The sequence below is a fragment of the Aspergillus alliaceus genome (assembly GCF_009176365.1).
Source record: "Aspergillus alliaceus strain CBS 536.65 unplaced genomic scaffold BDW43scaffold_6, whole genome shotgun sequence".
Classification (NCBI taxonomy): domain Eukaryota; kingdom Fungi; phylum Ascomycota; class Eurotiomycetes; order Eurotiales; family Aspergillaceae; genus Aspergillus; species Aspergillus alliaceus.
This window is the reverse complement of record NW_022474689.1, coordinates 54843-69388: the sequence shown is the minus strand read 5'-3', so window position 1 is coordinate 69388 and position 14546 is coordinate 54843. Positions and strand designations below refer to the sequence as shown.

The 14546-nt window shown below is 48.5% G+C and overlaps 5 protein-coding genes across 5 annotated transcripts; 3 read left to right on the top strand and 2 right to left on the bottom strand.

Moving 5' to 3' along the window:
* Positions 1–1747: 1747 nt before the first annotated feature.
* Positions 1748–3071, top strand: BDW43DRAFT_322541 (zinc-binding alcohol dehydrogenase family protein; the record flags this gene model as incomplete). Its single annotated transcript, XM_032049581.1, has 5 exons — positions 1748–1848; positions 1913–1949; positions 2009–2283; positions 2322–2534; positions 2583–3071. The coding sequence occupies 5 exons, from the start codon at positions 1748–1750 to the stop codon at positions 2962–2964; spliced, it is 1008 nt and encodes a 335-aa protein (XP_031903941.1). The 3' UTR covers positions 2965–3071.
* A 254-nt stretch (positions 3072–3325) lies between these two features.
* On the top strand, positions 3326–3812 carry BDW43DRAFT_264638 (uncharacterized protein). The gene is made up of 4 exons (XM_032040692.1): positions 3326–3376; positions 3432–3496; positions 3564–3650; positions 3708–3812. Exons 1-4 carry the CDS (start codon positions 3365–3367, stop codon positions 3796–3798), a joined length of 255 nt encoding a protein of 84 aa, XP_031903940.1. The 5' UTR covers positions 3326–3364; the 3' UTR covers positions 3799–3812.
* On the bottom strand, positions 3813–7824 carry BDW43DRAFT_264631 (putative membrane bound cation transporter). Its single transcript, XM_032040691.1, has 10 exons — positions 7153–7824; positions 6484–6985; positions 6452–6454; positions 6341–6356; positions 6183–6290; positions 6053–6124; positions 5921–5998; positions 4687–5866; positions 4443–4629; positions 3813–4387 (listed from the first exon to the last, which is right to left on the bottom strand). The coding sequence occupies exons 1-10, from the start codon at positions 7154–7156 to the stop codon at positions 4324–4326; spliced, it is 2214 nt and encodes a 737-aa protein (XP_031903939.1). The 5' UTR covers positions 7157–7824; the 3' UTR covers positions 3813–4323.
* Positions 7825–10878: 3054 nt separating this feature from the next.
* Positions 10879–13094, bottom strand: BDW43DRAFT_264626 (beta-lactamase/transpeptidase-like protein). Its single transcript, XM_032040690.1, has 3 exons — positions 12736–13094; positions 11707–12683; positions 10879–11637 (listed from the first exon to the last, which is right to left on the bottom strand). Exons 1-3 carry the CDS (start codon positions 12928–12930, stop codon positions 11199–11201), a joined length of 1611 nt encoding a protein of 536 aa, XP_031903938.1. The 5' UTR covers positions 12931–13094; the 3' UTR covers positions 10879–11198.
* Positions 13095–13335: 241 nt separating this feature from the next.
* Positions 13336–14126, top strand: BDW43DRAFT_264625 (uncharacterized protein). Its single transcript, XM_032040689.1, has 2 exons — positions 13336–13993; positions 14055–14126. The coding sequence occupies exon 1, from the start codon at positions 13556–13558 to the stop codon at positions 13787–13789; it is 234 nt and encodes a 77-aa protein (XP_031903937.1). The 5' UTR covers positions 13336–13555; the 3' UTR covers positions 13790–13993; positions 14055–14126.
* Positions 14127–14546: the final 420 nt, after the last annotated feature.

The following is a 14546-nucleotide window of genomic DNA, read 5'->3' as shown; positions in this document are numbered from 1 at the left end:
TCAGAGAATGCGCGGGGAACCTGCCACGCAGTTTCTGGGAGTCTCGGCTATTCTTCGATGTGCCTTGGTGTGCGGAAACGGTTTTATCGCAGCTCCCTCCTCAGTCACAGGGCAGAGCTCAATTCAACCATCTCTTTGGCGTGTTGAAGGATGCTTCTGCGATCGAGGGATACGCTGATGTTTCCATGCGGGAGTATTTGGCACTGAAGAACCGGCGGCGCATCTGGCTTAATTGTGAGCGGATTTTAAGGGATATTGAGTCATATCGTGCGTCTTTGGGACAAGAACAAAAGAGAATTACTGGGAAATAATATGGCTGTGTGCTGATTATTATAATTATTCGGGGTCAGGAGTGGGATATATTCTCCTGGGGGAGGAAGTACTGCTAGTTGTACATATGGGCTGTATTTATAAAGACAAAATCTACAATCAATGTCACTCGTTAAACATGACTTATAGACGTGGAGGGTACACTTTCCTCTTGAATGTACAGGAATTGGGATGGTGAGGAACCCCGCCACGTCAGCTGAACATGGCTAACCCATCGCAAGGGTGTGCTTTCTCATGTTTCCTTTACCAACGGAGCACTAGTCGATTCCATCGACGCGCATCCTAGATATGGTCCAAATGCTGCTCGCAAATGGGGCCGAGGTAAAAATCGTTCATGAGTATTGGGGAACACCACTATCATCTGCGGCACGCAAAACTCGCAACACAAGCATACTCCAAATGCTACTTGAACATGGTCTTTTGGTGAAATATGGGACCTGAGCGTGGTTGGATGACACCACTCCGTTGGGCAGCATACAACAGAGGGCACGTGAATGTGCAACTTCTGCTCGACTATGCAGCTACGGATCTGGAACTCCGTGATGGGAATGGAAGAACAGCTTTGTTAGCTGCAGGTGATCCTCATCGCTTTGGTTCGACTTTGGACATTTGGCAGGAGAGGGGGGGTGGATCCATCTCCTCCTTCAGCACGGAGCCGACATCACAGCTGAGGATGACTTGGAACGTACAGCATTAGCTATGACGCCGCCATGGGTTGGTTCCACGGTGTACTGCCGCACTCCTGGAGCATGAATGCCCACTCCCTGGACCTAATTAGCTTTCGAAATGTTTCAGCCGAATTTGAAAACATAGTGTCGGAGGATATCAAGTAAGCCGTGATTTTGGTAGTACAGAGATAGTATTCCACCAACTCTGTTCGATTTTGTGTTCCCTATTGGCTCATACGCTCATACAGTGCAATATGTTTGATTCATGGCTGTGTCTGGAAATATATGAATACGCGCCATTTCATCCTGGGTAGACCTGAGTTTGAATCATGGCTCTTTTTTTTTTTGAAGGCAGAAGCGTCACGCCAACAGTGGTCTCGAAAACCCTATCCGAAAGTGTTTTAACAGTTGATGCTCCCACCGTTTGTTGCCGTGATTGGGGGCAGGCATGAATGGATTTGACGAACGGATACGAATGCGGTCGGCATCTCATACCTCGATATCAAATAGATAAATACTTCTACACATACCAAACCATGAATCAAACTAATTGTGCTGAAGGTCGTTGTCATTCTGAACCTTTGTTGTACGACGCCTTAGGGCTTGGTTCGGGTAACATCATAATAACATCATTCAGCAAGCCGCTCTTCGACATTACTCTTAACGAGTTCCCTATCCCAAAACATTTCAATCCTACGCAAAGCAGCAATTCCGTTTTGGTAGAATCATCACTTCAGGGCCCTTCAACCATGAACGCCGTCGGGGTCGAACAGTACGGGCCCACAGAAAACCTGATATGTCGGAAGGTTCCAAAACCGGATAACCCCCAAGGGAAAGAACTTCTTATCAAGTAGGACTTTTCTATACATTCTCTACATCATAGGTACCATGCCGCTCACAACATTCATTCCTAGAGTCGAAGCAGCCGCCGTCAACCCAATCGACCTCAAAGTCCGGAATGGAACATACGATGACGCTCCAGGTACAAGTGACTCCGCTGTATGAGAAAGCATAAGCCGAGCTCAAGGCATACAGACTACTATAACTTCGTCCCCCGCCCATTCCATATAATGGGCTACGACGGCGCCGGAACAGTTCAAGCGGTTGGCCCAGAATGCACCCGATTCCGACCCGGTGACGAAGTCTTCTACGTCTCATCACCGATAAAGCAAGGCACCTACAGCGAGTATCAGATCGTGTTGGAGGACACGGTCGGACATAAGCCTAAGTCGCTGGATTTCGTCGAGGCGGCCGCCATGCCGCTGACATATGGGACTGCGTACGAGTCCCTCGTGGAAAGGCTGGAGATCAAGAAGGTGAAAGCGCAGGCATACTGATTATTAACGGTGCGGGGGGAGTCGGGGCGATGGCATCGCAGATTGCGCGGTGGGTGCTCGGGTTACCTGTTGTGATTACTACGGCGTCCAGGCCTGAGACGATCGAGTTTACGAAGAAGATGGGTGCGACGCATGTTGTGAATCACCGGGGGGATTTGAAGGAGCAGATCGAGGGGTTGGGACTTAATGTGCCGATGAGGTGGGTTTATGCAATGTTTTGGGATTAATGTGGGCTGACTCGGGATAGGTATGTTTATATTACGCATTCCACGGCGCGCTATCTCGGTGTTTGTTCGGATATCATCGCGCCGCTGGGGAAGGTGTGTTCGATTGTTCAGTCGGCCGACATGAGTATGTACGGGACTCAGTTTATGTCCAAATCCTTGACGTTCGTTTGGTGTTGGCTCGGGTCGAGGCTGTACCATGGGGTTGAGACCAATCAGGGGGACATGATGGAGGAGCTTTCGGTGCTTATCGATGCAGGCAAGATTAAGTGCCATTTGACAAAACGGCTGAAATTGGACCTTGAAGGGGTTAAGGAGGCGCACCGGATTCTGGAGTCCGGGAAGGCGATTGGAAAGGTTGCTCTTGGGGTGTCTGAACCGAGGACTTCTGTGCGATCGGAGTAAGGACGGACTCCTTTCTCCATGTGTTCTTATCCGTCTGTCTTTATTATTGGTGTTGTGTCTTGCATGTTGTCCGTACCTCATGCTGCAGCGACAGTACGAAATGACAGGTCTATTTGTCCAGTGATACGGTCCTGATTTTGAGTCCACCGTCACCAAATGACGTAGTATATATAACGAGCGGGCTTATCTTAGTTGTAGGCTGGGAAATCCTTGTCCAGGGACCTCTACATCATACATAGTATATGCGTTTTCCTCGTGTGGCTCCTAAAATAGCACATGATGTCATCACCACAGCAACATATCAAGACATATCAAGGACTCAAATGAACAACAATCATTTCCCCACACCCCACAACTACAGTCTCAATCGTGTCTTCACGACAAAAATATTGACAAAAAGATGCGCCGATTCGTCAGTTCTAGTTCCTACCATGTATTGAAAACATAATAATCCTAACAAACTATAGACAATCCTAATCCGCTACGACTCCCTCGAAGCATACCAGCAATATGGAAGCACCATAGAGCAAATGTACGTCTGGCTCACTCTCCAAGGTTCTACGCGACATTGTATATGTATTGCTAATGCATGGATACAGGACCAAGGATAAATTCGCTGAAAAGGGAGCCACAGAGCAGACGTTGTTCATCTCGACGAAGAGCTTGCCTCCCTTACATACTACTTCGTATGGTCTTGAATACTTGCTACATATGGCAGGGTCATGCTGACACTGGTTGGGTAGGTTTGTGGGATCGGAAAATGTCTCCGTGCAGGATCTGAAGGAAGTGGTATTTCCGCCTGGTGTGCAGGTTGATATTCATCAGGAGGATTGATTGTATGTCTCTGGGGCAATGTTGGCGAGACGCAGAAGTTGATATAATTAGCTAGGTAGAACAAGCTCATCTATAAAGAGGGTAATATTTATTCACGCGCGATGCCATTATTTCGCTTGCAACAATAACAGGACCAGCGTATGGAATTTACAACACACAGATAGTATGGTGCAACTTGTTTCAGCGTCCCAGACAACTAGATATTCTGATAGAAATATGCACCCTGACTAAAAATGGCAAACTGAAGCGTACAGAGTATGTGATAGGAAATCGAAAATATGTGATAGAGAAGTAGAAATCGCCGTCCAACTATCTGTTGTTCAGAGAAGCAAAATTCATTCTGGCGGTAGTACCAACGCCGCCCAGTCCACCTCTGTCCCATATCAACCAACCCCGTTTTCCCTGTCATGGTACAAGAAAGTTATCCAAGGATTACATTAAACTTCGTATGCGTTGTGGAAAACAGGAAAGGGAATTCCGACAGTATCCATTCTAGCGTCAACTATGTCGGAATGTGCTGCGTAACTAATGCCCAGCACTAGCAACGTCACTGGATTCACTGGCGGGTGGATAGAAAAATGCAGCAACACTGACATAGAGATTAGCCTTGAAATATAGGATGTAGTAGGTAAGGGTTCACATACCCGATAATCACATAAGCGGCGATCAAGAGGGCGCCTTCAAGGTAGTTGCTGCGACCATCCAGCACCAGGAAGTTCACCACAAAAGCCGTGACGAAGAGACAGATGGTCTCGAAGAGAGTAAAGTACAAGGACATGTCTTTGTCCATACACCAGCCGATAATGACGACCAGAGGGGTGACGAAAATGGCTGTCGGTCGTTAGAGACAATATGCTATGTTATGCTTGAATATCAACGGCCACTCACCAATTTGGATACTACTACCAACTGATACACCGATTGATAGATCCATCTTGTTCTTAGTGGCGACACTGACCGCGGTGACGTGCTCCGCGGCGTTGCCTACTATGGGGAGAATGATCAGACCGATAAAGGCCTCGCTGACTGACGAGCTTTTGATCATCTGAGGAATTGCATCCACGAGGAACTCTGCACAGACGGCGACGAGACCTGTAGAGAGAAGCAACATGATCACGGCGGTTGTACGCGACATTTCCGGCTCCTGACTTTCCGGCGGTGGTTGTAAGGTCTGGGGGTTAACGGCCGTGGGCATGCGGGCTGCGCCTCGGGCGAATTGAACCGCATTTCCAACGGGTGGAGGGCGATTCATTTGTGTAGGCAGAGAGTTAGTGCGTCGAAGGCCATGCAAGTTTCCGGACGGATCACTTCGAACATTATAAGGGGTTTGGGAACTTGAGAAGACAGTATTCGACAGCAGCGATGGGATGGCAGGGCGGAAAAGGGAGCGTCCCTTAGGCAGATTTGGATCCTCGAGGTCCTTGTCCGTTGGGTTCAACTCGAGGGGGGGTTCCGACGGGCGGGCTTTCAGTGGTCGTGTCTTGGTGACACTCTCCGCCACGTTCTTCTCATTTTCCTTCTCCGCCAGCTTTTGTTGCTTCCGCATCTCGCGCCGTTTGGCTTTGAGTTCTTTCTTGGAGAGCTTGACCGCACTTGTCTCCTGGCCGAAGTCTCGGAATTGAGGTTCGAAAGGGTTTGCGTCATTATCTGCCTCGTAGCGGGTGTCATCGTCGATAACAATGGAACAGGATGATGGATCATCTGTGGGGTTCGAGGTCGAACGGCGAACGGAACCAGGCGCCTCACTGCTTCCCGTGGATGGCATTTCCGCCAGAGCCTGCTTGCGGAACGATGGGGTGGAGGCAGTGCCCTTGGAGCTCGTACTCGATTTCCGATGTCTGCGGTATTTCATAGCCCTCTTGATCCGCTTAGCGGTGGTCCATGAAGTTGTGGTATCGTCCGATTCGTCGGACGAACTGGTCGAAGAATCCGATGAATGGTTCATAAAATCGGCCAGCACACCCGGGTGAGATTCTTCGTCGATGATCTGTTGTGGGATACTGGCGTAGAGGTAGGAGTGGGACTTCAGTTGGAAGATAATGTACAGGACGTAGACTAGAAGCAAAACCTATACATAAGTTAATCAAATCGTCATGGGGCGCTGAGATGATTCGCCGCTTACCACACTGGTGCCGCGACTGACTTTCAGGGTGTATCGATCAGCTACTGCCTTGTCCGACCACGAGGCATGGAACGCGGTCCGTGGAGAGGTCAGCAAGCTAAAGTGTAGGGAAATCGTAGGTAGAGTACTAACCGGCAAAAGCAGACTCATGACACTCAAGCTAAGCAGACATGCACTCATCTGAGTAACAGTACTATTGTAGATCTAGGTGAACAGTTAACACCGGGTATTTGTTCAGCACCAACTGGCAGAGCGGACTTACTTGTTCCTGAAAGCGGAGACCTCCCAGGAGGAAGGCCATTCCCATGATAAGCAGTAGATTTGCTAGAATGGAGCCCAGCAGGGAAGCCTGTACGACGCGGATTTCATTCTACACATGTTAGCCATTATTCCTAGACAGAGCAGAACTAAGACACATACCTTGACGAGAGCAATACTAGTTGTCGAACAAGACTTGATTAGTTTATCATTAGCGAAGCTTGACCAAGACAAAACTCACATGCTGCTCGCAAGTTAGCACACTGGCTATGGATGGAAGGGAAACAGGGAAAGGGCAAACTTACAAGATGATCAATTCTACTGCGTTTCCGAAAGTGACGTTAATGAGAGCACCGACGGTATCTCCCAGTCGACTGGCGACACATTCGGTCGCATGGCTCAATATACCGGCCAGAGGAATGATGGCGATTGCATTCATGGCAAAAATCACCGCCGGGCTTAACCCGACAGCCTGGACGGTGATGCCAACCGGCACGAATACGAGCAGCACATTGACCCAGCTGTGGCACAGGGCATTCTTCGTATGACTGCAGAACCGGATGCTGCCATCCTTCATACGGACGAGAAGGCCTCGGTTAGGAGGGGACTCTTGTTCCCCATCGGATTTTTCAGGATTCGACCCCGAGCTTGCCGGGGTCCCGGCAGATTCATTCACTTTTCCATGTTGTTCGGTGGGTGCAGTCACTCCGGAAGTGGATGGAGGACGAAGGGTGTTAGAAGGAGTCTGGGTCTCAGGAGCAGAACCACGAGAGGACGCGTGAGCTTTCGCCCACGAGTGAATCCGGTCTAGAGGTCGCATCAAACCGTCAGTTAAGCACCGCAAACGAGGTATTGACCCGGTTGGGAGGGGTTAAGGGAGCAAATTCACTGCTTTGAAGCTGGCAAGAAGCTTTTATCCAGAACGGGAAAGCAGATAAGAAGAGTGGAGTGGAGTGGAGTGGAGAGCAACTCACGCATAAATTCAGAACCAGAGATCGGTGGTCACGGGGGCAGGGGACTAGGTCAGAATCCCTGGGCAGTAATTGCAAATTATTGCAGAAATATAAAAAGAATAGGAAGGAAAAGGAAAAGGGAGAAGGAACAGGACAAGCTTCAGGGGATACTCCGGAGATTTGCCTCAGTTTTAAGAGCCCTTGGCGGGAAGTGCTTCGCAACTAATGATGCTTGCCAAGACGGAATGATCATCGTAATGCGGAACCCATTTGGATCCATGGTCCAGGACGCCGTTAAAAATAAATTCATGGTTGGAATGAGAGACGTTTGGTTGGGAGCGGACACCCTACGCCACGTCTGCTGTTAATACCTAGGGATAATTGAATTGGTCGGCCCTATCGTAATCTGATCGGAGAATGCTGGACGGTCGGGTATTCTGTCATCATCTTTTGGCCTTATCTCCGAGAAGTCTTCTATCTCCTGTTTTCTTCTCGTTTTCCCAGAGTAGCTTTCCATCCTTCTTGCGGGATCCTGCCCTGGCACGGTACCATCTTTAGAAATCGATCGGGGGGAACTCAACTTTGGGAGTCTGGTCCCACAAAGGATTAGTTCCTTTTTTTTTGCTTTTTCTGACTTGACTATGTAAGGAGGCGTTCATTGTTGTCATACATCACTCTCCCTGTAGGGTAAAGCTCAGATAAAAAGGAATTCATTTTCATTCCAAAAAGACACCGAAGGAAGAAAACTAGGGCAAGAGAGTGGAGAATTGACGCCTCACTCTGCCATGTCGATCTGGACGGCGATTGGTGGAAGACGATGTCAGGGGCTTAGCTCCCAGGCCTCGGAGCAGAAACGCCGGTGCTCCGGTTATACGATAGATTACGCATTACGGCATTCAAAACCCTTGGGGTCTCCACCACTTATGTCATGATCTCCAGTATGGTATGGTAAAGGCGTCTGTGTCATGTTGATCCGGCCTGCAGCAATGATGCTGACTTCTGAGCATTCCCTACTAGGCAGTCATAACCATATATTCGGAATAAGAGCCGAAAAACTCTCACATAAGAGAAATGTTTGGAAAGGTCCAGATAACAGGCATCCATCAATTTACTCATTGGACAGTGTACATACTGCTTAGTTGGTATGGCGATTTGGTGTGTTCTCGACCGGATCTTCAAGACTACCTACTGTGTACTAGTATCCCCACCAGCTCCGCACTAATTGTGGCTGACGAGATCCGAGTCATGAATCATGATTCATTAGCACCGAAGACGCCACAGCGTCCTCTTCATTGTTCTTGTAGATCGTCTTTCCAATAAGTTATAGTCCCTCCATGGAGGCGTTCTTTGAATCCATCATGATTATGGGGGAAAACATGTTGTATTCCTTACCCAGGAGAAACTGGTGGAATGTTTCTCATTCACAGTCGCACAACATCTGCTCAGGCTAAACTGGAATGGTAATAACTATGAGGTGATACATGCAGCGAATCTATGTAATGTGGAAAAGGTCGTTTAGGCAATTCAGGGATTTAGGGCTCTCGGATCTTGTCATGTGAACACCTACCCAGAACGGTAAGGACTTTCCCCCCGCACATGACATTCTACAGCACTTCGCAGCATGTAATACTATCGTGTTGTAATTTGATTCGATGCGATCGCTGTTCTTTTCGACGATTATTCTTATTTAAAAATTCTCTGGATTTTGTTTGTTTCTGCAGTTCTCTTTGAACCCTCCAAGACTAGAGGTGCCTGTTCCTTCATCACGTGGAGAAATATATCGTGGTCATAATATTTCACAATAAGGGCAAGTCACATTAGTTTGTTTCGTCACTGTTACATATTCTACAGTTTCAATCTTGAACCCAGAAATCTCTCCCGGGTATACTTTATCCAATCATTCAATCTTTTATGAGAAGATTATCCCAGTGTACAGAGTCAACCCCTTCTGTCGGTATTTGGCTCGGCACTTATGGAATATAGGTACAGCAACCCGATTGCACCCGCCGATAACAGTCTGTTCCGAATCGCTGGACGGTTTTTATACTAGTAGCAAAATGTACACACACGGGATTGAGAAAAAGCTTAAAGTGCTATGCCTCCATGTGATGTCTGCATACCACAGCTAGTGTATTAGCTGTTAGTTGCAGATATTATGGCTCCTCAGAGGCTGTTCTTCGGCCAACTTCCGCATCCATGGTCCAGTGCAGAATCGAGAAAGACAAAATCGTCTAGGCCTAGAACCTGAAAACGGACAATGTAAGTCTCTACCTTCTAGAAGCCAATATCAATCCGAGCTAATGTTCCTAACATAGGTAGAAATAGCATATTGAAACATCCATAGGGTTATCAACAAGGCGAAATTTCGCACTGGAGCTCCGTCTCAACAGAGGTTAATCCCAGTCCTTGCCAGGTTAGGAAATAGAATATCTCATGATGTGCAAGGCAGCATTTAGATAAAAAAGATAGTTCAACAAAACTATAGAAGGCGCAAGAGCGAGAATCGCTGGCAGGCCATCTATGTATATTATGGATCCTGGGCTCACGCCCAGGAGCTTTGTCGACGGTGACCGTGCCTTGACTGGTGAGTGGGATGCTGAAACACCGGATGGGGCCCTTTAGCTCAGCCAAATACACAACACAACGGGTTTAACCTACCACGGCCAAAACTTCAATATTCTTAATTGCCATTTTCTTTTACATTTGTTCTTTATTGCTTCCGCAAAAACGCAGGACCGCAGCAGTAGCGTCCTCCTGCGTGGGTTCTCGGTTTGCCATCCTTACCTTCTTCCTATCCTCCTAACATACATGCAGCATTGTTGAATGCATCTCAACCTTTCTCCGTAGACCTTGCAGCAGAGATGTCAATTTCGGGCAGCCCAACAGAACATGAACTGCAGTTTCTTTCCCCCCACATACGCGCTTGACATCTTCTCGAAACCGTGACGTTAGCCACGAATAGCCAGACCTCAATTGTATAAGAAGGTAATCCTGGCACTGCCGGGGTGGGCCGCAGAGTCGGCGGGCACGCTTCTCAGAGAACTGTGGCATTCTGGTATGCCCTGCTTGCCGTCAATTTCGACATTCGATGTGGTATTTGAGGCTGGTTGCGTAAAATACGCCGATAAGTTCTGCCGTGTGTAGGGTCAAGATATCCATTGGCCCAATACTGATTTGGCCTGATGCTGAGGTTTGTTCATGCTGGACCAGGGCTACCGCTGCAGCGCTGAAGTGGTCATGTCATCTAAGTAGACAAAGATCCCCTGGGTTGCGTCTAGTGCCGTGACTTTGTTTATGGCTTTCTCCCGACCATTTTCAATGTCAATTGGCGTTCTTCACAGGGGATCAATAGCTTTAAAGGCTCTCAGTTATTGAGTATTCATCATTCTCATTATCTCTGCCAGAGAGAACCGGGGGTTAGGCCGCACATGGAAGCTCCGTGTGTATGCTCGGGTGATTACACTGTGGATGGTGGTGGCTTTCCGGTAGCGTGCTGTCAAAGCAAGAGAGGACTGCACTCCCTTGGACGCGAGCGGCAGTGACAAGAATGGTTGCAGCAATGACGCATGTGCTGATTCTGCTGTTTGGCCGATATCCATGATGTGATGCACCGTACTCTTTCTTAGCGTAAGGTTATGTGCTGATACAGACTCAGGGCAGCGAATCACCATCCGTGCTTGGCTTGTAAGATCCGATGGATACATTTTCGATATTATTCTACTAACGCTCTAAAAGTAACGTCAAAACACTAGTCGAGGAACTGAAGATCAACTACCACCTCCCGGAAGGTAGAAGATACCGAATCAGTACGGTTATTGTCGAATAATACTCCAGGACACAAGTCGACTCCTCAAAAAGATTCTTCTCCCACTTTGCGTAAACCTAGGTATATTTCTCAACTCCAGCTACGAAACAACATGCTCCTCACCGCAAAGCAAAAAGCAAATGTACATAGGTCTCATCCCACCCAAACATACACGAATCAACGGTCCTACCAATATGTACATACATACACCCACACCACACCAACGCATAACTCACCTAACCCGCTCTAAGCCAATAGAAGACTACTGACTCTTCACCCACCAAATCTTCTCCTTCAAACCCGCCATCATATCGTCCGCCTCGATCCCCAGCTTCCCAACTAATCCATCTGCACCAACCCGAAACTCAGCCCTCATAGACAACGTCATCTCGCTGACACTAAATCCGAAGACCCAGTGGTCGCCCGAGACGTGTACAAGCTCATTCAAGAACGACGGTGGTAGATCTACGCCGTCAACCACAGAGGAACATAGCCTAAGGGTCTCTGTGCTGTTGGTTAGGGGTGGAAGGATCGGTTTGTGGGTGCAGTCTGTAGTCAGGTTGAGGGTTGGGTAGGCTGGGTGGGTGTATATTCCTGTTAGGTTAGAGAGGGGAAGAGGAGGCGGGAGGGGTGTGTCGGGGATTTTTGGGTAGAGGGTTTCGGGGGGTGGAATGATGGTGAGGTTTAGGGCACCGTCGGCTCTAGGGGTTGTTGTTAGTGGAGATCTGACATAGAAGTGTAGTCGTGGGTAAAGCAGAAAAGGCACGTACAATTCTTTCCAATTGAACCGATCCTCTTCCGGGATTTCCAGAATCTCATCGATAATATGATAAGCCAGGAGAAACGAAACGACACCCATCGGCACCATGTTATTCCCGAAGATGGTAATTCCGAGCTGTATGTCGGGCAGGAACAGTGCCAGGGCTCCGAAGCCCCATATTGCACCGCCGTGTTGGACCACGGCGTGTCCCTTGTATGATTGTAGGTTCCATCCGAATCCGTACAGAGTTGGTGCCGAATAGGGGGCCAGTACTTCCGGGATGACTATGCTATGGGCGCTTGTGACTGCGGCATGTCCGGCGGGGGAGAGTGGGGGCTGACGATGGATCATAGCTCGCAGCCATTTTGCGTAGTCGGTCGCGGAGGAAAGGACGTTTCCTGCCCCACGGAGATTGTCTAGCGACGGGTTACCTGCATCTTTGAAGCGGCTTTCGGAGCTCCAGTAGTATCCTTGGGCTATGTCTTCGCCTGCGGCTTGGGCGTCAACTGGGGAGAGATAGGTCTCTGTCATGTTTAGGGGTTCCCAGATTCGGCTGCGGAGGAACTCTTTCAGTGATTGGCCTGTTCGTTTTTCGACTAGGAGCCCGGCTGTTACGAACATCATGTTACTGTATTGCCATTTTGTGCGAATTGGGGCTGTTAATGGCACATAGCGAAGTTTAGATACGGCTTCTTGGGATGTGATGTTTGCATTGAAAATCCAGTCGTGACGCGGCGAGCCGGAGCGATGGGATAGGATATCTTCGATCGTGACGTGTGCGGTGGCCCACGGGTCCTCGAGGACAAATTCTGGCAGGATATCATGCACGGGTGTATCCCATTGAATGTCAGGGAAGCTCTCGTTGTCATCTACGAGTAGGGAGACTGCTGCCGCTGTGAATGCTTTGGATGTGCTGCCTCCTTCAAACAGAGTGCGCTCTGTGACGGGCTTAAAAACGTCTCCGGATATGTCGGAGGCCCCGTAGCCCTAGGTTCCCGCGTGAGAGGCAGTTCCTATCGACATCACTTGAGGGCCTAACCTTGACGAAGATATCATCACCGCGAACCACAGATACCGCGATACCAGGGACTTTGTAGCGCTCAAGGGCCCAGTTGACCTTGTTCTCAAATGCCTCGTTCAGGGGAGGCGACCTATGGTAGTCACCCAGCGGGGCTTGCTGGGCGATGCAACTAGGGACAGCCCAGGTGCACAGCAGAGCAGCAAGCCAATGCATAGAGAAAGTCTAGTACCGCAGAATCTATAATAATTCACTCCCCTTGTACTTATATTCAAGGAAAAAGTCGTAGGAACTGGGACATTTGAGGCATAAAAGCATATATTTAATATGAAAGCAGCCTGCAAGCGGGGTAACCTAGGACAAAAGAGATATATTAATTCGAGCTCTTTGCATCGCTGCCTGATTTAGGCGCTCTTAATATGGAGTAACCATGACTCGGCCGCGGCTCTTATTGCTCAGCTAGGGCGACGCTAAGTTACGAAGGAATGGAAGGTAAGCATTCCGAATCGCGCGACCTTTCCTTCTAAGACAAAGATAGTTAAGAGAGAATCGCCTCCAAGCTTAAAAGAAACTGTTTCACACTGTATTCGGTGCTCGGGCCTTTTGTGACGACGTTACATAGGCTAGTCCCCCACTTCCGTTGTCCGAATATCCAATTTTCTAGAACTTCTAGCAACTACCTAATTAGAACTGATTTGACATTAACCATGGCGAGCCTTTCAACAAACGTCCTGTCTCTTCCCCCCGGCACCAAGAGGAAAAGCCTTACCCCTCTTGGTACGTGAACTCTAGCGAAAACAATTATTTTGATCGACCTACCTAGAGAATAATCCGGAAATTCATGTCAAGTCTCTCCTGGAGGCTAGGCCTTTCCACGCCCCTTTCCTTTACTGATGTCTTCAGCATCGACGAGCCTGATTTGCTCGCGATGATCCCCGCACCTTGTTATGGAGTATTGCTTGTCTTCCCGATCAACGAAGCATACGGAGCTTCTCGTATTCAAGAAGATGAGGGCATGGAGGACTACAACGGATCCGGCGAAGAGGAAACTGCATGGCTCAAGTTTGCTTTATGAAATCGGACGACCATAACCTCTGGGAACTTGATGGATGCAAGAAAGGCCCACTTAAACGAGATCTGATCGGAGCCGAAGAAGACGTTCTGAGTGAGGCTGCCTTAATTTAGGCGTACGGGAATCCTTGAATAGAGAGAAGAAACGAGGCTGCCAAGCTCTGAGGTTCAGTCTCATTGCACTGGTGCCAAACTTATCGGGTTAAAAGTTAGTATTGATAACATCAAATAGAATACCGCGTATGGACCAACTAGCTGACCTGAAAGAGACCTTGGTGACGTGGTAACTGGCCTAGCAAGGGTAAAGTCCCTGGCTAGGTGTGGATTACGTGAGCCCTAAGTTAGATATGATAGCTTCTTACCAAATGACAACTACATATCTGAGTATCGAGGAATATTGTGGCAATAGTCGGGAGATATGCGGGCCGGTATTCCAACAGAACAATTATCTCAGAACATCAATCGTATTTCTATCGAAATGTTGCCCGGCTATTAGAGCTCTGATTCATGTACTACGTTAGGTAACTTCCATTCTATACATGTATGCCACTCCGGTACTCTTATTACCCCTCCATATCCCAGCCAACGTTTGAACAAGGTATTCGTCCATTTCCTATCTTCCAAGCTGCCATATTAACTCGTCCACTTGAATCAGTATGGATAAGACGCCTTCTGGACAAGTCAAACTTGGCGGACCTGAGGAAAACAAAAGCCCAGTTAACAACAACCTATGTTCAACTTGTACAGCCATGTTCGATCGC